The sequence below is a fragment of the Equus przewalskii genome, chromosome 14 (assembly GCF_037783145.1).
Source record: "Equus przewalskii isolate Varuska chromosome 14, EquPr2, whole genome shotgun sequence".
Lineage (NCBI taxonomy): Eukaryota > Metazoa > Chordata > Mammalia > Perissodactyla > Equidae > Equus > Equus przewalskii.
In genome coordinates this window covers 67,354,179-67,378,211 of record NC_091844.1, presented here as the reverse complement: position 1 = coordinate 67,378,211, position 24,033 = coordinate 67,354,179, and the positions used below count along the sequence as shown (strand labels likewise).

General features: G+C 50.0%; 1 protein-coding gene and 1 long non-coding RNA gene across 3 annotated transcripts in view; one reads left to right on the top strand and one right to left on the bottom strand.

The window, feature by feature from the left end:
* The window catches only part of PLB1 (phospholipase B1), a 126,983-nt gene extending 107,544 nt beyond the window's left edge, over nucleotides 1–19,439 (top strand). The window contains exons 48-59 of the mRNA XM_008517767.2: nucleotides 596–663; nucleotides 931–974; nucleotides 1,190–1,289; nucleotides 4,953–5,004; nucleotides 5,986–6,066; nucleotides 7,468–7,530; nucleotides 8,030–8,124; nucleotides 9,438–9,519; nucleotides 10,568–10,672; nucleotides 11,163–11,258; nucleotides 17,393–17,467; nucleotides 19,027–19,439. Of these exons, the coding sequence (XP_008515989.2) occupies nucleotides 596–663; nucleotides 931–974; nucleotides 1,190–1,289; nucleotides 4,953–5,004; nucleotides 5,986–6,066; nucleotides 7,468–7,530; nucleotides 8,030–8,124; nucleotides 9,438–9,519; nucleotides 10,568–10,672; nucleotides 11,163–11,258; nucleotides 17,393–17,467; nucleotides 19,027–19,230 (1,065 nt within the window). The 3' untranslated portion in view covers nucleotides 19,231–19,439. The remainder of the gene's footprint in view (nucleotides 1–595; nucleotides 664–930; nucleotides 975–1,189; nucleotides 1,290–4,952; nucleotides 5,005–5,985; nucleotides 6,067–7,467; nucleotides 7,531–8,029; nucleotides 8,125–9,437; nucleotides 9,520–10,567; nucleotides 10,673–11,162; nucleotides 11,259–17,392; nucleotides 17,468–19,026) is intronic.
* LOC103549428 (uncharacterized) lies at nucleotides 12,971–19,916 on the bottom strand. Of its 2 annotated transcripts, XR_011526152.1 has the most exons (6): nucleotides 19,039–19,916; nucleotides 18,388–18,527; nucleotides 17,577–17,837; nucleotides 16,694–16,845; nucleotides 15,004–15,089; nucleotides 12,971–13,107 (listed from the first exon to the last, which is right to left on the bottom strand). It is a non-coding gene; the product is annotated as an uncharacterized lncRNA (long non-coding RNA). The 2 variants fall into 2 exon arrangements; XR_011526153.1 differs by lacking the exon at nucleotides 19,039–19,916 and having other exon boundaries at nucleotides 17,535–17,837.
* Nucleotides 19,917–24,033: the final 4,117 nt, after the last annotated feature.

The following is a 24,033-nucleotide window of genomic DNA, read 5'->3' as shown; positions in this document are numbered from 1 at the left end:
CCTCATGCTTCAGAAATGGTGACAGATCAATCTGTTCAGACCTGAAGGTTCGTGTGGACAGCAAAGGAGGGAATCAACGAGGGGAAGAACAGTGGGAACCAGATTATGGTGAGCTCAGAAAGTTGGTGAAGGGGTTTGACTTTGACCCTGTAGGTAAGGGAGACTCACTGGAAGGTTCCCCCCTCCCCCCCCGCCCCGAAAGGGGAGGCGTGAAGGAAGAGGTGTGCTGGGAAGAGCAGTGAGCAGCCCGATGAGACGGGAACAGGCACTGGAGACGATGGGCTCAGGTGGGAGGCCACAGTGTTGTCCATGGTGAGGAGATGAGAGTCTCAGCAGGGAATACGGCAAAGGGAACAAAAAGAAAGGGATGGGAGCTAGAGATGTTGGGAAGGAAGAATCTTAGTTCTCCCAGGACTGGGTTACTGGTGTGTGTGGAGGACTGGGGAGTCAGCACGACTCAGAGATTGAGGCGGCCTGGAGAAAAGCCAGTACCATTTTCAGAAAAGGTTAATCCAGGTCCTGGCTGCTACACCAGCACTGTCCGCCTGCCCCTGGGCCGAGCACAGGTCTGGAGCCTTCTCTTTGTCTTTCACAGACAGCCGTGGGAGCCCGCCCAAGCAACACCAGTGAGCTACCCATGTCCTGGAGGGGACTTTCCTGGAGGTGAGGCTGCTCTCCACTCAGTTTGAATTGATGACACTGCCCTGAAGAGGCACAAGTTGTGTGTTTCCTGGGTCACTCCTTCAGAGACAAGGCTGGATCCCCAGGCCCCAGTGCTGAGATGCAAGGAGACTCCTGACGCTCATGTCAGTCCTAAGGGTGATAGGAATGATTCACCAGGGCAGACTCTCTGGTGGTGACTCATAAATATGACGATATGTGAAGCAGCAGGTCAGGGTGATCTTAACAAATATACTTTCTCTTCCCCAGCATTGGAGGGGATGGAATCTTGGAGACCCACACCACACTGCCCAGTAAGTAGCAACACAGAGAAGCACCATCACTATGGCCATAACAACCCCTTGCTGAGGCCAGGGCCTTCCCCTGAGTGAGGGAAGAGAAGGTTATCTGCAAGGAGGGAAGTCAGCCAGCCCTGGAGACCCAGAACCACCCAGCCCCACACTTGTGCCCCAACACTGCATGCCCATCTCCCTCTCACCTCTGTTCCCTGCTTCCTCTCTCTTAAAAGACATTCTAAAGAAGTTCAACCCTCACATCCTCGGGTTCTCCACCGGCACACAGGAGGAGACGGCAGGACTGAATGTAGCAGTGGAAGGGGCCAGAGCTCGGTGAGTTGACCTGGATATGGGAGGGAGAGTGGAAGGCAAGGCTGAGAGGTCAGGGTGGGACACAGGAGGAGGAGAGAAGCATGGTGTCTGGGAGCCTGGCCCGCCATGGGCAATAATAGCTGCTGTGCATGGAGCACTTGTGCATGCCTGACCTGGGCGACCCCTTACATAGATTATCTCATGGAATCCTCATGCCCTCCAAGATGGGTACTAGCACGAAGGCCCTGAGGCTGGACAACTTCCTAAATGGCCTAAGGTTATTAGAACAAGTTATCAGCGGAGCCAGCCTCAGACCAGGCTGAATCAGAGCCTTCACTCTGCCCACCGAGCTGTTACTGCTTCTCTGGGGCAGCAGGAGGGAGCACTTGAGGTGGCTTGACAGGAAGCACGTCCTCCCCAGGCTGCGGGTGCCGTCCTGCTGACCTCAGCTCGACCTCCCTGCCCAGGGGGTCAATCGTGCAGGGCGGTTCTCAGCACCGGAGGAGAACTCAGGGCATGACCCTGCAGAGGGCTGCCCTTCCTCTCTCCCCCTCGCCTTGGAACATCGAGTCCTTGACTCTGAAAAAGCTATTTTGACACTAGGGAGTTAGATGTTAGGGCCCCTGAAACAGCCTGGCGGTTGTTTGTTTTCACTTGGATTTCTGTTGTTGACAACAACCCAGATAATTAAAGCTGAAATGCCTGACGGCGTTCATTGATTTTCAGCACAGAGCGTGCTGGGTATCTGCTTTGTAGAAGGATTGCTGTGCTCACATCACCAGGGAAACGACACCGGCTTGACTCACTTTGTTTACAGGGAGCGGTCTTTCAGACGCGGTAACCCGGCCCTCAGCTCCGCTGGAGTCTCTGAGCCACAGGAAGCAATGTCAGTTCCTCAACGTCATAAGCAGGAAGAACCTATTTTTTCTGCAAAAAACGGCTTCATGGGGGCGTAGTATCAACACCTAATTGCTGTTCTTACCATTAATATTATTATTATTATTGTAATCATCATGGTTTTATTATTATTTCACAGCCCAGACTTCATTAACCGGGAGTTGATTCCTTAGTCTGTTGACATTCAAGCTCCTCTCCCCTTTCTTGCTTTGCTTTGCTTCTCTTGCTGTCTCTTCTATTTTACTGTTGCTCGGTGCTTCCACCAGAATCAGTGGCAGGGGAAGTAGCTGAGACCTGCAGCTTCTTGTTGGTGTCTCTGATGTCCGGTGCCAGGGAAAGGAGAGTCAGCCATTGACTTAAGTAAGCAAGGTGGGAGAATTGTCTTCTGACTCCTTCATCTGTACTCTATCTTTTAGTACGGTGTGGGTAAGGATGAGTTCACCTAAAGAGAAATATAAAACCACAGCAGAACAACGAAGATAATGAGGCCCGGGGTCAGACCATCTGTGTCCAGATCCCAGCTCCCAGACTTGCTAGCTGTGTGACCTTGGGCAAGTCACTTAGCACCTCTGAGTCTTAGTTTTGTCATCTCTGAATGGGGATAATAATAGTGCCTACTTCTCAGGGTTGTCGTAAGGGTTAAATGACATAATCCATGGAAAGCACTTAGTACAGTATATAATGTGTTTGCAAAAAAAGAAGTTTGCCATTATTCGTTTCAAAGTTTTATTCAACATCTAATTTACCTTCCATCAATCATTAAGCAAGAATTCACTGAACACTTGCCAAGGTCTGAACCCCAAGGTGTTATTACTAAAAGATACTAAAGAATCAAAAGGTGCACTCCCTGCCTTAGCCAGACAAAGAGCTTACTGATGTCCCATGCTAGGGGAAAGGAGACTAAACAAACAGGATATAACTTTTAGGAAAAAAAACAGTGTTGCATATGGCAATATTGTAGACTGAAATGATTTTGTACCTTGGACTACAACTGAGAGAACAGAAAAGCGTGAAGTGTAGACTGGGCAGTCCAAATACAGACGCAGACCTGGAAGGGACTCCAGAAATCATCCAGCCCAAACTCTCCATTTAAAAGATGAAAAAATCCAACCCTAGCAGGCTTTGGTAACTTGGGTGAGTTCACACAGCAAGTTAGTAGCAGAGCTGAAAGGAGAACCCCGGTCCCATAACTCCCAGAGCAGAGCTCTTCGCACCAGGACTAGAAAAGGAAATGACGGAGGTGTGGATAAATGACTTGGAGAGAAGGCTCCTGAGGAAGATAGGACTTGCTCTGAGCCTGAAGGGTGGGAAGAACCTGGCTGGGAAGAGGGGAGGAAGTGGACATTCCCAGCTTCCCCGGTACTCATGAGGGCTTCTCACCCATGAATTCCCCTAGTCACACAGTAAACCTATTAAAACGTTATAGGCACTTCTGTGGTGGCCTTTAATGGGGACAGGCTTTCCTTCTAGCTTTCTCATATACCCATCAATAGCAATAGTGTACGGGGTACAATCCTGGTGTGTAAATGAGAACCAAGGGCAAAGATGGTACTATGTGTGCTTGACCACGTGCCCAGCTCGTCATGGGCATACAAAGATTTAAAATGCCCATCCTGTACCAGTTACTGCTTTTATAACTTCTTCCACAGAAGACTCCACGGCTGAATCCTTTTGCTGACATAAATTCTCATATACACAGCTTTTTTTAAAAAAAACATACTTTTTTGAGGTATAATTGACTTGCAATATAGTGCACATATGAAAAGTGTATAATTTGATAGGTTTGACACATGCATATGCTTGTGAAATCATCACCACAGTCAAGATTATAAACATCACACCCACAAGTTTCCCTGTGCCCCTTTGTAACCAGTCTCTCCCTCCGGCCCCTTCCTGTCTCTACACCACTCCCTGGGCCCAAGGCAACCACTGACCCGCTTTCTGTCACTGTAGTTTGGTTTTAACTTTCTAGATATTTATATAAATGGGATCATAGACTATTTACTCTTTCCTCGTCTAGCTTCTTTCACTCAGCAAAATTATTTTGAGATACATCTGTGTTGTTGCCTGTATCAATTGCTCATTCCTTTTTATTGCTGAGTAGTATTCCATTGACACACAACTCTTCTCCAGAGTGTTCATTTCCTTATTCACAGCAGGAATCTGGGAGATGAAGGGAGAACTAAGCCTGTCCATATTTGTCTCCCCATCCTGTTTTGTTGGGAGGGGAAAAAAGTGAGAAGATGGGGAAGGGTGTGGAAATCCAAAGTAACCACAGAGAAGAAAAGCAAAAGGATTAAAGAAACAGAGAGTGGGACTTAGAAGTAAAGGTCAGAGGAGTCAGGAAGTCTGGAAAGAAGAAAGCTGAGGGATAATTTAGGGCTATGACTTTTGTCAAGTATACAAAAGGTTATTTTTAAAACTGGAAGCCAAATAAGAGCTGAGCAGGCTCAGCTTGCAATCAAAGAGCTGGATGAGGTATAAGGGCACATCCCTGGTGGGAAGGTCGAGCAGATCCCACCCCAAGTGGCCAGAGGATGGGCTGCAGAAGCAGGTGGCTGGACGAGCCCCTGCCAGGGTCTGGATCCATGTGGCTCTGAGGTCCACAGCAGCTCCTTATTACTAGGTTGGGATTTCTTGAGAATCAAAAGCCTTCCAATACACTCTGAAGGAATAAACTTTTTGATATTTTTCTTCCTGAAGCACCTGCTTGCCAGGCCAACATCCTACAGCTTGAGCCCTTGCTCCTGAGCCAGCTCTAACGTCCCTTCTCATCCCTCTGCCTAGGGACATGCCGGCCCAGGCCCGGGACCTGGTGGAGAGAATGAAAAACAGTCCTGTGAGTACAGGACCCCGGGCCACCCTGAAAGGAGCTGGGTCTCCAGCTGGGGTGGGTGCAGCGGCCCCAAAAGAGGCCCCTGTGCACCTCAGCAGCTCCTGCTCTTGGCTTGTCCTTAGGAGAGCCCAAATGAGCCACAAGAAGCAGGTCTTACCACAAAGATGCCCTCTTTGCTGCCCCCTGACCCTAGTTCCCGTATGCTTGCCCCGAGGGCCAGCCGCAGGAGGGAGAGACCACCGAGGGGTGTTGGCAGAGATGCTGGCCTTGGCCTCTGGCAGTTTCCCACTTTACCCAAGAGTTGGCTTCTTGGAGCCCTATTATGTAAATGCTGGCTACTAAACACAGGTTTCTCATTCCAATCCTTCCTCCTTCCCACTCACCGGCCCCTCTAACCCTTCTCACTTGCACTTTTTTTTTTAACGCTCTACGCTTACACCTTGGAATTCTGCTCCTGGCAGGACTCCTATTATGGTGGTGGCTGAGGGGAAAGCGGGCTCCTCCGAGGGCCCCCCAGCCCCGACCCACCTCTCAGTCCACTCAGGGCTCTTCCTCCAGGCCCCTCCCTGTTCCCCCGCACTGTCCCAGACCTGAAGAGCTCCCCTAAGAGGCAGCTCTGGGCTTTCACTTCTATGTAGATGCATCTTTTGCCCTCGGCTCCTTTGAAGGCCTGTAGATCACATTTCAGGGGTGTGTTACCACACTCTACTTCAGTATAGGCTGCAGCTCTCCTAGGAGGATTTCGAAGGGAAAATAGTCCTCCGCACTGTGTGAGCAGCCACACACATGTACACACACACACACACGGATTCTCTGTGGAGCCCCTTGCTCCAGCACCAAGGTGAGGGCAAGGAGGCTCCACTGGCATCTTCTCTCCATTGTGGTCCAGACGCGGAAGGCGCTTGGGGGGCTGTGTGGTCTGGTGAGCATCACCTGCGTTTGCGCCCTAGTGATGCCTGAACTCAGGGTCTTCTGTCCCCTCAGGAAATCAACCTAGAGAAAGACTGGAAGCTGATCACACTCTTCATCGGGAGCAGCGACTTGTGTCATTACTGCGAGAATCCGGTAGGCCTGACAACCCCATTGGGAACCTGAGAAAGGAGTGACTGACCTCTGTCATTGTCCATGCCCAGAGGCCTAATGTCCCTCAGGGGAGTCACACTGGCCTGTTCTCCCAGGCAGCCCCAGGGTCACACCCACCAGGTGAGACCTGGCCTTTCCCACTGTTGAGTGGCCCCTGGGAGAGCAGTGCAGTCTGGTATCCAGATGGGTGACTGGTGCTTGGAGTCCCTGCCCCTGCTTTTCAGGGGGAGGGAGGGTGCACAGGGGGATGCTGAAACAGGTTCATAAAGGGGGTTGGGTAAAAGTGAGCTGGTCCCAACAGTATGGCTTGCAGCCATTCAGGGGCATCCACCAGTCAACCATCCTCAGCCAGCCAGCCTGGGACTCCAACCCATTCCTAACGTCATTTCTAGGGGGCAATATGTCCAGACTTACAAACTTTGGAAGTTGTAACGTTTGGAATACATCTTGTTCTAAGTTGGGGACATCCTGTGTTTCATTTGGCCAGAAAAAGGCAGCTGCCCCGACTCAGAGGTGGAGGTAGAATGTCTGACAGTCACAGGCAGGGGAGAAGGCATCCGTCACTCCTCGTGGCTCAGAGAACCAACCAATTCTCCTGATGAGAATTACCCTCCACTGCACAGGGGTTCTCTCCCTTACTGCCCAGACTCCAGAGGCAGAAGTCACCAAACCCCGTGGGGATTTAAGTGTCACTGTGTCCTGAACTCCAGGAGTGCCTGGAAGCCAAAAGTGACCCCAGAACCACCTGTGGACACTTGGTGCAGGAAATGCCCCTACTTGCTACCGAATATCTGTCCTCATGCGAACAGTCAGGTTTACACTCCTGAGAGCATCTTTCTGTGAAAAGGACCTGAAGGTCACAACCAGGATTAACTCAGGCCACAGTTTCGGAGGGGCTAAAGCAGCTTCCACTCGGGAGATGGATCTGAGGAGGAGACCCCCAAGCTGAGTCACAAGGGATGGCAGTTAGAGGGAGGCGGTGGGGCCGGCATGGGCCAAAGCCCCGAGGAAAGAGACAGCATGGTCCCCAGGGGCACCATTGGGGGTGAAGAAGGCTGAGGCCGGTGATGGATTAGACTGGAGAAGTGGTGGGGCCCAGCATTGTCAGCATCCCTCTGGGTTCGAGAGACGGTGGAGCGGGCTGTGGCGGGGGTTGCTCATGCTGTCTAGGGAGGGCTCAAGGGATGACTTCTTACAAAGACTCTATGTCAACCAGCAACAAGGGCTGGGCTTCCCAGCACATCCAGTGCCACCGAAGCCCCTGTACCCACTCTGCCACCATCCCAGTCCCTAGGGCCCTCCTGTGCTGGGTACTGGACCACTCTTGTCCTCCTCACAGAGTGGAACTCAGGGCGTGTGGAAAGCCCCCTTCTTTCTTCACAGGAGGCCTACTCAGCTGGGGAATATGTTCAGCACATCCAGCAGGCTCTGGACATCCTCTATGAGGTAGGAAAGAGCGGCTGCATGTCCTTGGGTCTCATTTCCTGCCAGCAACCTGCCTGTCTGCGCCCTCACTGGAGGTGCCTCTCCAGGTGCATCTAGGCAAGTTGTATTCAGTGAGATGTACGCCAAGCAGAGCCCCGCTGCCAGCGGGCACCCGGATGGGGTGGAGGCAGCTGCTGAGCTCCTCGGCGGGGGAAATTCTAAGTGGTGGCAAAGAGCTTGCCTCTAGAGCCAGTTGGCCTGGTTTGCAGCCCGGCACTGTGGCTTACCAGCAATGTGACTTCTCCATGTCTGTTCCCCAATCTATAAAGTGGGGGCGAGAAAGAAGATTCAGTGAGATAATACAAGTCACGTCCCTCCTCTGGGACTCAGTTTCTCTATTGATAAAATTGGGGAGGGAGGATTTGCACTGCAGATGATCCCCTAGGCTCCTTCCAGCAGGCGCCAGTTCGCCCCCTCAACTGGCTGGGAACTAATGAAGCCCACCCTCTGCTCCCCACAGCTTCCAAGGGCTTTCGTCAATGTGGTGAAGGTCATGGAGCTGGCTGGCCTGTACCAGAGCCAAGGCGGGAAATGCTACATGTCACTGGGAGCTCAGTAAGTTGGCGGTCACAGTCCCGGGGTGAGGTCAGCTGGGGAGAACAGGGCTCACAGACACCAACAGATGAGACGGACACAGGCAGAACCAGTCAGGAGGGCTGGACATCAGCAGCTGGCCAGGGGCTTGGAAAACCACTTGGAAATGCCTCTATATTATTGAATGCCTCTGTATGCAAGTCACTTCATTTCTCTGGACCCCAATTTGCTTTTCCATAAAATGGGACAGACTGAATGATCCTTAAGATTCCCTGACGTTGTCTATGATTCCAAACTCCAACTTTAGCGAGTTATTCCATGTTTGAGAAGCAGCAAAGTGCAATGAGCTTAGGAGCTGTGGGACCTTGCACAAACCACATAACCTCTCTGGGCCTCTTACTCCTCACCTGTAATACCTCCTTGCAAAGAAAGTGTGAGGTCTAGAGAAAATGCATGTGAGGTGCCTGGCCCCAGTGGGTAGGCTCGCAGGAAATAGCTTTTATAACATCCTTGATAGGACTCTCCTTGAAAGCCAGTCTTGGAGCTAAGGTACTGATGTGCAATCTGAGAATTCCTGCTGGGGACTGGAATTTATTAAAGCTCAGCCATGACCCTGGCGGGAAGTTGCCATCTTCTGAGGCCAGAGGGTCACCCAGAATTCCTGCGGCTGCTATGGGGGAGGAGATTCTGCAGTGGGCTGAGGAGTTAATGGATTTGCTGGGAAGGTGACCAGGAGGTTGCCATTCTGCTAGGAACCTGGTTCCCAGGTGGAGCAGCCACTGGCTGGGGAATAGAAATGGCTCCTGCAGAGTCGGCCGGTCTTGCATTCCACCTTATCAGGGTATCTCACGCTGGTTGACCTTCCCCAGCTTGCCAAGAAACTCTCCACTCTGGAGCCCTGAGGGAGAGTCCTAAGCAGCTGGAGGTAGAGATGGGAAGGCCTTAGGAACATGAGGATAGACTGGGCCATCGTGGCAGCCTTCCCCAAACTCCACCCTTCCCATCCCTTCCCTGGAGAAACTCCAGGAGCCACTAGCTTGGGAAGGGGAATAGGCAGCCTGTCCACAAGGAGACCTGGGCATCGGGCGCCAACTCTTCCACCTTTTCTCTCAACAAGCACCTGTTGGACCTTATGCCGAGTTATGAGTCTGTGACCTGGGTCCAAGAGTCACCCAAGGCTGTGTGGTGGAGGCACCTGTGTCTTACCGCCCTCCCACATCAGGCAGCACTGGGTCCAGGCCTGGCAGGGGATGGGAAGAGGGGTGATCAGCCTCCTTGGGGCACTGAGCTAGGCCGCCCCGGGGAGCCCCTACATAGGATTCCTTGTCTCATAGGAGCAACTGCACTTGCCTCAGACGCTCCCAGGACAACTCCTCAGAGATGCAAGAACTGAAGAAAGTGAACTGGAACTTCCAGGTGAACCTGCACCCCTCTTCTTCCTGTCCCAGCTGGGAGTCCTTGTTACTCCCAGAGCAGGGCTTTAGCTGAAAGAAGGCCACTCCCTAAAGACAGATCACTGCCCATGAAATATTTATCCAAGCGTATCAAACACCAAGGCTGGGAGGGGGCGGCAAGTGAGAAATCTGAGGGGAAGCTGGGAGAATCCCCACCTCCCAGCCTAGGGTCAGCGTGAGCAGGTGAGCAGGACTTGGTTCCCAGAGTAGATTCCATGTGGTGGACACCACCCGTCCCGCAGAACCATGGTTCCAGATACCCCCTCACCCAGTGGAGGGAGGGAAGTGTCCGCTGCCCAGTTTGTCCCCTCCAGCCTTCAGAACAGAAGGCCTAGCCCCACCCTACTTACCTCTACCCCAAATTATCCTCACCCTCTCGTGTCTGCTTCCCCAGCACACTCCTTCTCAGGTCCATCTCTGCTCCTGCTGCCCCCTCCCTTGACATGCCCACCCTGAGCTCTTCTGTAGCTTATCCATCTCATGCACAGGGCACGTCGTCTTCCCTCTTCTAAGAAGCTCCGCCCGACTAAACTTCCCGCGCTTCACTGGTTCTCACGTTTTTCACATCTTGTCTCATTTTCCCAGATTGATTATAAGCTCCTTGAGGATAAGCACATCTTGTCTATCCCTTTTACGGTCCGCATTTTGGGACTCCGTAAATCCAACCACCATAGACACTCATCCCCAAGTTCATGGGCATTTAGGGGAGCTGAGGTTGAGATGCTCCCCATTTGAGCTGGAAGTGGAGCCCTGCGTTCTAATTTACCTCTTCGTGCAGTGGGAGCAGAGGCGGCCTTTGGCCCAAGCAGTCTGGTCTTACAGAGATGTCAGAATGGAACCGGGTGGTGTCATGCATGGGTGCAGACTAAACGTGTGCACTAGAGTAGCCCCTTTAGGTCGCCTTTGTCTGGGGTGGTTTGGCCCTAGCACATCCACCCCAAAACAGCAGGACTAGAAGCTGTCTGTCCAGCCTTGCCAGAGGTTTGAGCAGCCTCTCTCCTCACCCCCAGAGTGGCATTTCCAGGTTCTCCTACCAGCACCAGTACCTGCAGCGTGAGGACTTCGCGGTGGTCGTGCAGCCCTTCTTCCAGAACACTCTTGTCCCCTTGAGCGAGGTAAGCTGTGGGCAGTTCTGGGAGGCACGTGTGTAAAGGTCATTCTTAGGCAATGTATTTCCTTCTCTACATGGGCTTTTTTTGACCGTCTCTCTCTGAGAGGGCTCCCAAGGGGTTGCTTTTTCTGCTTTTCCTCTTTTTATTTTGTGGTATGATTGGAATTTGGAAAGATAAGGAGAAAACCGATAGCGACCAAGCTCCCCAGGCATGGCCCTGCCATTTGGTGGATTGGGATAGAATGGAAAGTTTCCTAAAAATATTATTCTTTTTCAACTATTGGGGAAGGGATGCTGAAGGAAAAGGATGGACTGCGGGTAGCTATAATTCATGTCTGTTTTAAAAAAAAATTCCAAAATTGCAATATCCAAGCCAGTTGGGCAGTAGAGTTGAAAGGACAAATGGAGAAATGCCCAGGGTATCTTCAGGGATGTGGGGGCCAGGCAGCCATTCCCTTTGCCCAGAAAGATAACCCCCTTGCCTTTGGTCACAGAGAGGAGACACTGACCTCACCTTCTTCTCGGAGGACTGTTTCCACTTCTCAGAACGTGGTCATGCTGAGATGGCCATCGCTCTGTGGAACAACATGGTGAGTGCCTGAGGGCCAAGGAGCCAACCCAAAGATATTATTTCCCACAAAGAAAAACCTACTGGCTGACATAGCTCCTTTCTCCCCAAAGCTCAAAATAACAGCACAACTTATTTGCCCTGACAGATTCAATTCTTTTGGTAATACCCCCATACGGTGGGGGATAACTTTAATCAGATAAACTAAATGAAAACATCAGCTGCAGTCCCTTACTACGTAACTTTGGGCAAATGAACTCTCTGGCGCTCTCTATCAACATCTGTAAAAACAATGAAATTGACACAGATCTCAGAAAATTGAGATAATGTGTGCATACTACCCGGCACAATAATTAGCATTCAACAAATGTCAGCCCCATTACTCCAGTTTCAACAATTTCCCATCTATTATTTCTTTAAGCATCAAAAAGAAAAGAACCACCCAGCCTGTTTCCCAGGCTGCCACCTATTCCAGTCCTTTCTGATGAGGGGAAAGGGGACCTTATGAAACGAACACACAGGACACCTGGCCTTGTGCCTCGCCTCTGTCCTTTATGACTGGACAATCAGCTACGTTGGAGCAGAGCTCAACCGGTAACCCCAATAGCTGTATTCTCTTTCGGAGAGCAACTAAATGCCTTTCTGATCCAATGCCTTCTCTTGATCTAGGCTCAGCAGGTAACCAGTCCCCACCCCAACCTGTGTGTTCCCTTATTTCTCCCACAGTGACTAAACAACCTACACTCCTGCTCCTTTTATTGCGGTTTCAGGCCTGCTGTGTCTCTGCCAACCACCACTGTGCAAATATTCCCAATCTGTCAACTCATCCAGCGTGTCCGGTATCTTACTCGGCTGACTCACAATATTGACTCTCTCCTTAGCTACACTACCTCCTCCTCTCTAGCAACCTCTTTGTCCCAGAACAGCATGTAAGCAGGTTTTATCCTTGGCCCCTTTAATTGCAGACTCAGCCTTCTTCTAATTTTGTTTTTCTGGTGGTTTCCTCCTGTTGACATCACATTCTGCCCACTCCTAAAACTTTTGTCAAATTCCCTCAGCCCGGGACTCTGAATTCCAGTCAAAATCTTTGCATTCCCTCCCACCCAACCTCCACAGTAATTTTTTAAATCAAATTTTGCACTTCATAATTCTTGAGAGCGGTTGTTTCCTTTGTAAATTTTTGTTTTGAAGTCCAGTTGTCCTTCAGTAGCCGAGTCATGTGACTTCATTCCTTTCAAAATCCCCCCAAAGAATGGGTATCTGTGCACAGTCCCACTTGTCCCCAGAGACCTCAGGGGACTCCACCCATTCCAAGAAGGGCCAGGAACGCTAAGCCCTTAACCTTTCCCTCCCAGCGTTTCCATCAGGTATGATCTTCCTTCTAGTGGCATTCCAAGCCTGCCTCAATGCCAGGATCTTCCAGGAGTCTCCTGGGGTTTGACGGCCGTATTGATGACATGAACACAACAGGGCCTGTTGGTCTCTTTCCGCATGAACTAATGTGATTCTGGCCTTCTCTCCCAAAGTAACTCAGTAGTTCTCCCCATTGACCCAGGTGAGAGGCTTTTATACATAAAGGCAAGTGGGAGGGGTTTAGATCTGAAAATAAAAGGTGAACACTGCCATGGAGCCGTATCGGTAACACTACGAGACTGTCCGTGGCTCCCCCAGCCGTTGTCTCAGCCATACCCCGAATTTAAAGACAACAACAAAAACAAAACAAAACAAATCATCTAAGAGAGTCTTATCCTATGCTATTTAATTTGGGGAAATAATTATGTAGTCCAGTGTTTTCATCCAGAACCATCTCAGATATAAAGCTGTTGCATCATGCCAAATTTTGGGATCATCATCTTACTGGAATCTCACCCCTAGAGTGACGTAAAATAATAGGCCGTTAGAACTAGAAAAGATCTTAGAAGTCATCTAGCCAGAATGCTCTGTAACTAAAACACAGAGACATGAAGCAGTTTGCCCAGGATCACACAGCCAGTTAGTGTCACAGCAGGTGTTAGAACCCTGGTCTAACCCCCTAGTGTCCTGGTCACAGCAGCACCCTGCCTCCCTGCTCCCTCCCTGAGAAGCACATATATAACCAGTGAATTCATGTCTCATAATTAGAGTCCCATGACATAGTGTCTGCAGCCTTCAGCTGACACTCCCAGGGTACCCTACCGCGGCAACAGACGCACTTTAAACCGTTTCATCTTCTGCCCCTCCTCCGCAAACAGATTACGCCTCCTCCTCCAGACACTTGCAAAACCAAAGCCAGACACACCGGCAGCATTAGGGAATTTTTTTTTCTTCCTTTTTCTTCTTTTGTCTTCTTATAAAATTCTTCCTTCCTTCTTCTGATAACTATTCCTCCACTGCTTGCTTGCTCCCTCCTGTCAAAATCCCACTCTCAGCTAACATTTGCATAACAGGTGCTGGGTGACAACATTATCCTGATTGGTGTCCCTCTCCCCAGGTTGACAGCCATTAGAATAGCAATTCTCAACTCTGGCTGTGTCGTAGAATCATCTAAGGACTTTCAAAAACAATTAGTGCCTACAATCACTTTGAAAAACTCTGGCATAGCCACCAAAGCTGAACACATGTATTCCCTGTGACCCAGGAATTCCGCTCCTTGATATATCCCCAACGGAAAGGTACACACTGGTCACTAAAAGATACATACAACAATTCTCATAGCAGACTATTCATAATCCCCAAACAGGAAAGTCACCGAATGTCCACCAAGAGTAGAATGGATAAATAAACTGTGGCACATTCTTACAATGAAGTACCTTACAGCAATGAGAATAAACAAACTTCAACAACATGAAGTTACACATAAATTTCAAAACTAAGCAAATTAATAAATAGTCAAGTTGGGGAGTGGATTGTACGGGAAGAGGGTAGCCGGGGGCTTCTGAGTGCTGTAATATTCTATTCCTCAGTCTGGATGTTGTTACAGGGGTATGCTCACGTTATCACAATCCACCGGCTGTTCACTTATGATTTGTACTTGTTTCTCTATGTACATCAGTTTCCATAAAAAGTTTACTTAAAAAAAAAAAACACAGAAAACAGAAACATCAGTGCCTGAGTCTCATCCCCAGAAATTCTGACCTAGTCTGGGGTAGCACCAGGGTTCAGGACTTGTAAAAGCTCCCCAGCTGATATTATTGCTCAGGGTTTGCAGACTGCTGCCTTAGATCTCTTCACCACAGTGGTCTGTATAAATGAAAATCTGACCAAGTCACACTCCTGCCTTCAAACTCCCAAGGCCCGCCCTTCCCTGGAGAAGAAAGGGAGGCCCCTTAGCACAGCACGCCAGGCCTTCTGGAACTTGGCCCTAGTTAACCTCTCTGGCAGCCGCTCCCACCACCCTCTGATTTGCGCTTGGAAATCTAGTAAGGACTGAAGTTCCCTGCGCCGCCTGTGCTGTCTCATGCCTCTGTGCATCTGCTCTTGCTCATCCTCTCATCTTGGACTGCCCTTCCGACCTTCCTCTCCTGGCTCACTCTTATCCACCTCAACACTCAAAGGTGCCAGCTCCCACAGGACGTCTTCTCTGAATCCCCAGAGTAGGCTAGAGGCCCACCTGAACCCTTGGCACTCATCCTGTCCTAGTCTTGTCATTTGCCACATCGTTGGCGTGTCTGCCTTAGGAAAGGTGGGTTCTAGGAAAAACCACTCCACTTCCTGTGGCTAGCCCCGTGCCCCTCCCCCTGAGCTTCTCCATTCAGGCGTCCATGACTGAGGTTCATCCATCCACTCACTCAACTATTCCTTGAGCACCACTGTGTGGTGGGTGCTGTTCCAGGTGCTAGGGACAAGACATCCGTGCTCTCATGGGACTTCTAGTCTAGGAGAGAAAAGACAGGAAAAAAAAATCAACAAGGTAATTTCTGACCACATTCAGGGCTTAAAAACAATAAAAGAGGGGCTGACCCCATGGCCGAATGGTTAAGGTTCCATACACTCCGCTTTACCAGCCCAGGTTCACAGGTTCAGATCCCAGGTGTGGACCTACCCCACTCATTGGCCATGCTGTGGAGGCATCCCACATGCAGAGTAGAGGAGGATTGGCAAGGATGTTAGCTCAGGGCTAGTCTTCCTCAAGCAAAACAAGAGGAAGATAGGCAATGGATGTTAGCTCAGGGCGAATCTTCCTCACCAAAAAAAGAAAATAATAAAGCAGGTGATGTGAAAGAGAGTAGTGGTGGGGGAGAAGGAGGCCTCACTGAAGAAGTGACACATGAACTGAGAACTGAATGTCAAGAGGCTGCCAGGCATGCAGAGGTCTAGGGCCAGAATGTTCCAGGCAGAGGAAATAGGACCTGTGTGGGCCTGGAGTCAGGAATGAGCTTGAAGTGTCTCAGGAACATAAAGGCCAGTGTGACTGGAGGGAAGTGAGCAAGGTCAAAGAGGTGGGCAAGAGCAGGCGCCAGGTCCTTGGATGGCTTTCAAAGGGGAGCCATATGATCGGGTTTCCCCTTTGGCTGCTGTGTGGAGATGGAAGGAAGGAAGCAAAGATGGAATTGGAAAGAGCTTCTGGAGTCCAGGTGAGAGATGAAGGTGACTGGGACCAGGGTGATGGCATGGAGAAGGAGAGAAGTGGTCAGGTTTGGGATATGTTTTAGACTGGCTGATGGACGAGGTAAAAGAGGAATAAAGGATGACTCCTTAGTTTGGGGTTGAGTAAAATGGGTGGATGATTGAGGTGGTAGTGAGAAATAGGCTTGGGATGGGGGGAATAAAGGCTCTATTTCGGATGTGGTGAGTGTGAGCTGCCTTTCACACATCCACCCAGAGGTATCCAGTAAGCTGTTCAATACGCGAGTCTGGAGCTCAGAGTAGGTCAGGGATGGAGATGTAGGAAAAAACCTGGGGGTCGTTAGCATAGAGGCGGTATTCAAAATCATGGGATTAATGAGAGCTCCTGGAGAAAGACTGAGTGGAAAGGAGGGTGGGACCAACTCCCGAGCCCCGGGCCATTCATTCCATCTTGTGACTCCAGCGACAGAGAAGGAGAGAGTGGGGAGGGAGGGGGAAACAAGAAGAGTGCTGTGTCCAGGGAACCAAGGGAAGTGAGTATTTTGAGGAGGGCAATCACTTTGACAAATGATGCTGAAAAGTTAAGCAAGACGAAGTCAAGCAAGCAAAAAAAGTGACCATTGGATCTGGAAACATGGAGGTCATTGGTGACCCTGACCAGAGCTTTAGTCAAGTGACAGAGACTGGAGACGAATTGGAATGGGCATTAGAATGAGCGGTTGAGAAGTGCAAACAGTAACTACAAACAACTCCTCCTAGAGTTAGGAGTGATGGGCAAAGGGAGCTAGAGGGGATGTGGGCTGAAGGGGAGAGCAGTTAAAGGTTGGGAGAGAGAGTAGGTTGTGCGCTGACAGCAAGGAACCAGTAGAAAGGGAGAAACTGATGCTGTCATCATACCCACATGATCATTACCTTCCTCTGTGCCAGTTAGTTCCTGGGTTCCCGGAATATCATTGGGAACCAGCTTCCAGCTCATTCTCAGAGGGCCCCAGGATCGAAAGTATTAAGCAGAACCTCTCTGAACAACAATTGCTCCCAGAAATGTTTCAAGTAAACCTTTTTATCTATGTGAAAAACATACAAAGTAGCTCAAGTGAGAAAACTCCAATTTCTTAAGGTTGACAAGCCAAGTGTAGTAACAATGTCATGGTAACCAATATGTTTTCAAAGTTTTCCTGAAATTGACTATCCTCACGCACTTCAGGAAGTTGCTAAATATGAGTTTTACCATTTTATAAAATTGAAAATGCAAGTGTCTGTGGTCCCAGCCACCCACAAGGGAAGCAAGAGATGGAGGTTCTGGGCCCTGCCCTTCCACACACTCGCTGTGGCCAGTGGGCCGGTCATTCTCTCCTGGTCCTCAGTGTCCTCCTCAACAAATCCAGGACACAGACTCAGGGTCCCACCCTGCTCTGAAAGACTCTGATCTGTCACTCAGTGAGTCAGAAGTCAGGCCCAACGCCTGCCCCAGGGCTGCTGGTGTCTGCTGTGGTTCTTGCCTCTTTGCTGGTGTCAACCTTGCAAAGGGAGGGAATGTGGTACAAGATTTCCTCCAACAGGGAGGTCTCTCCAGCTTTGGAAGGAATCAAGCTTTCCTTTTTCTCTCTTCAGCTGGAACCAGTAGGCCATAAGACAACAGCCAACAACTTCACCCACAGCAGGACCAAACTCAAGTGCCCCTCTCCTGTGAGTAAGGGTCCCGCCTGTCCAGTGTGGAACAGATGCCTGGGAGGGGGAGGTGTAACATAGCTACCTGGAGGCATAAGGTCGCCTGGGAGGCTTGATCATCACACACCTTCATTCACTGCCACCATTCTCAGATGTCACCTCTCTTCATTGCCCCTGACACTTCTCATCTCCTCAGGGTGTAGGCAGCCATGAGTGAGGGGAAAGAGAAAGCAACAGGTCCGAGTGGACGGGGAAGAGCACTCAGGGGAGGCAGATGAGTGAGCACTGGCCAGAACCCGAGTCACCCATGACCCCTGAGGGGTCCGACACATCCTCTGTCTTAACCACTCGTCAGGGAGCTCTCCCATGCCGGGCACACTAGTAGGACCTGGGGGTTGGGAGGCAAAGAGAAATAAGACTCCTTGTCTGCTCCAGGAGCCTGCAATCCTCTTCCTCCCTTTCCACCACTGCCATTTTCCAGGCCTTTACTGCCCTTACCTGGGCCACTGACAAAGCCCCTAACTTGCTGCCCAGGTCTCCTCTCTCTCTTCTCTATCCTTTCTAAAATCATGGCCAGACGTGGAGCTGCCTCCCTGGAAAGTGACTCCAGTCTTGTCAAGGCTGCCTGAAACCTTTCCCTGGATCCCACTGCCCCCTGAAGAGTCCAGAGGGAGGCTCACCTTCCTCTATCACCTTAGACACACGCTCTGCTCCCGGAAAATGGAGCCGCTTCCCAGACAAGCTCCACCATTGCCCGTGTCTGTGCTTTTACTTCTGCCATCTGCTCCTCCTGGAGCTCATCCCCCAGCTCCGACAATGGAAAATCTTCACAGCCTTCAAGGCCCTGATGTTGCCCTCTCTGGGCTACTGTTCCCGCCCCCAGACACACACCTGCGTTGGTCTCTCTTTTCTGTTTACACCTCTCATAAGACACTGACCCAGGCTCCTTTGTGATGCGATTGTTTCTGAGCGCATCTTATCTTCTGGCTGGACAATGAGAGATGTTATGTCTGACCCGCAGGTACTGTCACAGCTCCTAGCACAGGGGTCCACACAGCCGACACTCTGTTAATGTTCCCTGAGAGGAAGGGAAGAATCCTGGGAGGCAGGCCCAGATGCCTCCTCTCCTGGCCCTTTCCACTTGAGTTCTCTAATCTCCTACAGAACCAGCTGTCCTTCCACACTGACCTTGCCTGCTCCCCCAGCCCTCCTGGGGCAGGAGGATGTGAATAGCTGTCCATTGGTGGCCCAGAGGAAACATAGGTGGGGGCCCTGGCAGCTCCCAGGAGTCTTGTCCGCTGGTCACCTATCAGTTCCCAATCTTTCAAAGTCAGATTGATAAGAAAGGAGATGCTGGAGAGAAACCCACAGGAGGGTATAGCTGGGTGTTGACCACTCTAGACACCCACCCTCACTCGGCAAGTCTGGGCACAGCGTAGAGGAAGGAGCTTTACACACAGGGATGAACTGTGAAATGTGAAAATGTACCGTTCCTGGGATGGGGACGAAGCCAGCCTAAGGTGGGCAGATGGATGGTTTTCAGAAGCCCTTAACCCCTGACCTCTCCTCCTCCACAGGAGAGCCCTTACCTCTACACCCTGAGGAACAGCGGGCTACTCCAAGACCAGGCTGAAGCAGGCCCCCAGGTGATCTCCTGGGCCGTGCCAGTAGCAGCAGGAGGTGGCCTCGCAGTTGGCGTTGGCACAGTCATGGTGTGGAGAGCCATACGAGGTCGCCAGAGGGAAAATCTGCCAATGAGCCTGAACAGTATGGGCCTCTAGGCTCCCAGCCGTGTACAGGTGCTCATCCTAAATTTCCTAGCCATGTTCCTCACCAGCGCTCCACCACAGCCACCCCTGGACACCACACGAAGAGCGCTTGCTTCGACACTGGGTGATGTAGGAAGCCAAAGGGACAGTCACGACTTCTTGGAGCCTGGGGCCTATGCTCCTGTAATTAGCGAATTTAAATAAAGGCCAAAGTCATTCTATTCTTGGGTCAGCCTGGTCGAAGCTCTCGCCTTGCATCTGTTGTCCAGCGCAGGTGCGGGAGCTGGAGCCTTTCAGGTTCTGGCTCAGCCAGAGCTGCCCAAGTGATGGCCAACCAGAGCCCAGACCGGCACCTGGCAGGCTCCAGCCCAGCACCCAATGAGCATACCTGCAGTCACCAAACCTACTATTTTAAACACGGGCAAAACACTGGTCCCCAGGTGGTGGCTGGAATTACGGACCTGGCCGGCCAGCACTCACTATAATCCAACACATACCTGTTATGCACCTGTTTTGTACCCACGACAACGTTGAGTCAGTGGTACCTCCAAGGCTGCACGTGCCACAGCCTGGCTGAAAAGACAAACTCCTTCAAAAAACAAGAAGCTCCACGACAGAGTGTAATTCAGTACTGGGGCATCGGTAGGTCACTGTGTCTGATTGTTTGAGAATAAGAGGAATTTCTTGGGAAAAGTTTCCTGGAAGAGAGCGATTTTGAAACGTCAAAAAAAGAATTGGGACATGAATACTTCACATATCCTCAACCTGGTCTCCTCAAGGTGCTGAATTTAGGAAAGAATTCCTCCTTCTATGTTGCCAGGTTTCTGAGAGAGACCCAGAGAGAGTCTGATAACACAGGCTGCAGTCATTCAGCCCCTGCCAGGAGCCAGGCCCTGGGCCGATGTCTTACAGATTCTTTTATTCTGCACAAAAACTCAGGGAGAGCATGATGAAAAGTTTTGAAAATAGAAGCAGTGGTTGCACAACATTGAGAATGCTCTAAATGCCACTGAATTGTTCACTTTAAAAAGGCTAATTGTATGTCATGCGAATTTCACCTCAATAAACCGAAAGGAATCCATTACCTACGTTCTAAGTACCTCTCTGTTCCCAAAGCTTGGGATGACAAAGAACAGGATAGAGCATTTGAATGTGGCCTTCAGAGCAAAGCCCACCAGCAGCCGGAACCCCAGTCTCTCAGACACCTCATCTGTAAAACTGGAATCAGAGCATCCAGCTCGCCTCCTTCACGGCACTGATGGAAAACAAGAAACGTATATAAAAATGCTCTAACTCTAAAATACTGCACCTACGAAAGCGGGTTGTTTTCTCTCCCGTGAAGAGTTGAGATGGAGTCCAGACTGTCAGGGAAGTGGAGAGGTGCAGAGAGAGGTTTGGGAGTTGGGCAGTAACGTATGGATGAAGACTGCCTGCCTTCCTCTCATGAAAGCTTATCATCTTATCTCTCTTTGGAAAAATAGGAGAGAGTCCCCAGAGGATTGAGGTCCAGTCCCAGTGTTCTTCTGGGCTTCAATTTCTGTTTCTGTATGATAGGAACAGCATACCTACTCCCACTTCCTCCTATGGACCAAAAAACATAGTGACTGAATCACACATATCCTAAAGAACCACCACATCCCAGCTTGTGTTCCTGGCTTACCACAGTGTCACAACAAAGATAACCTGTTAAACCCAAGAGTTCAGCTTTTTTTTTTTTTTTTTTTTGGTGGGGAAGATTGGCCCTGGGCTAACACCTATTGCCAATCCTCCTCTTTTTCGCTTGAGGAAGATTGTCACTGAGCTAACATTTGTGCCAGCTCTGCTTTCCTGGCCAGGGTGGAAAAGCTGTTCCCAAGCAGGCCTCAGATCGAGCTGGCCTGGAACCAGGCTCCCAGGAGCAGGCCAATTTGGGCCCAGCTCCCTAGCAACAGGGCGCTGTTAGGTAGGAGCAAGGGCTCACCAGGCTTCAGCAAAAGGAGACCACTCAAGTGTGCACCCCCGTATCTCTGTGCGATGTCCAAAGACTTGTCACTATAAGCTTGATCCACTGTTCTGGCAGCTAGCACTACAGTACGCCAAGGGAACATGTGCCCTCCTGGAGAGGCCCCAAGTCCACCCCTACTGGGCCCTGGCTGCACCATCCAGCAACAACACGCTGCCATCAGGATGCTTGCACGTAGTGCTGGGGGAGCAGGCACATAAAAGTGAGGAGGAGAAGAAATAGAGGCTTTGCCTAAATGCATTCCACACGGTCCATGTTCCAGTCATTTGAACGTCGTTCTTCATGATCAGTTCAAGTCTCCGGCACAGTCAGGCTCAGTGATTGAAGAATCCACACTGAACAGGACGTAGGCGAGTTGAGGATCAGACAGGAGCAAAGGAATTCTAATCCTGAATTCTTATGAATGATCCTATTTCTTCAACTGTAATAAAACAGGGATAATGTCTACCTTAAAAGACTGTTGGCAGATTAAATGAGAAAACGTATGGAAAGGGTCTGGCAGAGGAGGGGCTTGATAAATGGGAGCTGTAATTATTCTCATCTGTGTAGAAAGCTTGTCCGTGAGTCCTGCCCTCTGCACCGCGTCACCTCCTCTGGTTCTCCACACGTTTTCAACCTCGGTCTCAGAGAAAATTATCAGCCTTCTAGCAAAGGCTCAGAATCACTCAGCTTCTACGTCATACTGGTACCTAAGGGGAGACCCCTCCCTTGGACAGAACAACCGAGGCAGCAGCCCTGGGTCCCACACTCAGAGGCGAACACGGTGGCCACAGGGCATGCCTGACTATTCTTTTCTGAGCATTAAATTCAGTTTTGAGTTGTCTGTCTTTACTGATATCCCAAAAGGCCTAGGAAAGAGACTGATGGTGCGATCTCCTTCCGGGTGCTGTCATCTTGAGTGGGCCCTAAACTTGGGGAACATCTCAGGGTCCAGGATACAAAGGAGGGCAGGCTCTCACCACCTAGCCCCTGGATCACCTGGGAGGCAGCTGCTTTCTCTGCCCTTTCTGCCAGGGGACTCTGGAATACAACAAAGTCTGTTTTTAAGTTGAGTTCTACACTTGATTTCAAAGGTTGAAATGGACCTGGGTCCACCACAGTGCAGCTGGACAAGTCCCCCAAGCCAGGGCTACCCCATCCTGACCAAGATGCGGAACCAGTTGCATTAAGTCCAGCGCAAAATTAAAATACGAGGCCCCTTGTTGAAAAATTGAGAATTTTAAGATAGTGACAGCAGGGCATTAAACCAAGCATAGGCTCTTCTGAGCGTGGGCTCTGTGTGACTCACAGGTCACATGCCCACAGAGCTGGCCCTGCCCAGACCATTTAGTGCTCTGTGCTCTCAAAACCAGAGGGACAAGCACACCACACCCCTGTCCCCGTCTGTGGGGAGAGGAAAGTAGGAGGCCAAGGGATGCCAACCCCCTAGAGAGGAAGGTGCCCCAGGCATGAGATGCCCTGCGCAAAGGGAGGCCACAGGGCAGCTTGGTTTTTTCCACTTGCTGGAAAAATAGCTTACAGCATATCTCCTGTGACCACCAGATCAATGATAATGTGATTTTACACGGAGGCTCAATTTCGACCTTTCTCTTCTATTTTTGTAACTCATTTCACACAGCAGGGCCCAGGATCTGGATCTCTTTGGGTCCGGGATGCCCTGGGGAGACAAAGAAATGCCGCAGTTTCCTGACTGGTCCCCAGGGCAGCCCTCCTTCTAGAAGGCAGCACAGGTGACTGTGAAACCAACCCCGGGGCTGGCACTTTATCTCATACGGTGGCTGTGAGAATTCGGGGAAAGCCTGGGTGTAAAGCACAAAGTGATGCCTGACACAGAGCAAACGCTCCGTAAATTTAGATACTATTAGTGTTATTGATAGGAGCCTCCTCAGTTTTCATACTCTATTCGATTGCTTTTGTCGCTCTGCCAAGCAATTATTTGTTGTCTTTTTTTCCCTGAGTTGATATTTATGCTCTTCCTATGACAGAAACACTTTTACCAATAGGTATCTTCATTTATTCAGTCTATCAGCCGGGCAGCCTACGGAACAGAGCCTCATTTCACATGTCCTGGGCTGGCCATGAGCAAACATCGATGAGGAAGACACAGGTCGCCTCCAAGGGTTTTACAGACTGCTGTAGCGATTGTCACAATTTTTTGATTGTGTACCTGCAAAAAATGTTAGAAGTGCACCCCAATACAGAAATATTTATAAATTACATACATTACTGTATTATATAAATTGTAAAACATTCAAGAAAAGAAAATTTTTAAAGAACAGGATGATGAAATAAACATTATGCTCTTGCTAAAATACAGCCATGCATCACTTAATGGCAGGGTTACATTCTGAGAAATGCAGCGATTTCCTCATTGTGCGAACGTCATAGAGTGCATGTACACAAACCTGGATGGTAGAGCCTGCTACACGCCTGGGCCATAAGGTACTAATCTCATGGGACTGCCCTTGTCTATGAGGTTCGGCTTTGACTGAAACATCCTTAGGCGTCGCATGACTGTAGTAATATTTGGAGGGAGGAGAGAATTTTGATTATGTTTCACTACTTTTAAAAATCTTGATTTAAAGCTTTGTGATACAACTATTTAAAGGTCTCATTTTAGGTTAATTTTATTTCTAAACTTGCTTTCAAAGATTCTCACAGCTGAAAAAAGATTCCTCACAAGGATGCACGAGCTCCAAATGGAAGAAGTACCTTGTTGGCTGTGCTGACTCAATCATGATTCTCATTCAATTATGCAAATATTCTTGTTTAAATAGCACTCATTAAATACTCTTCTCGTTAATAGCAATCTT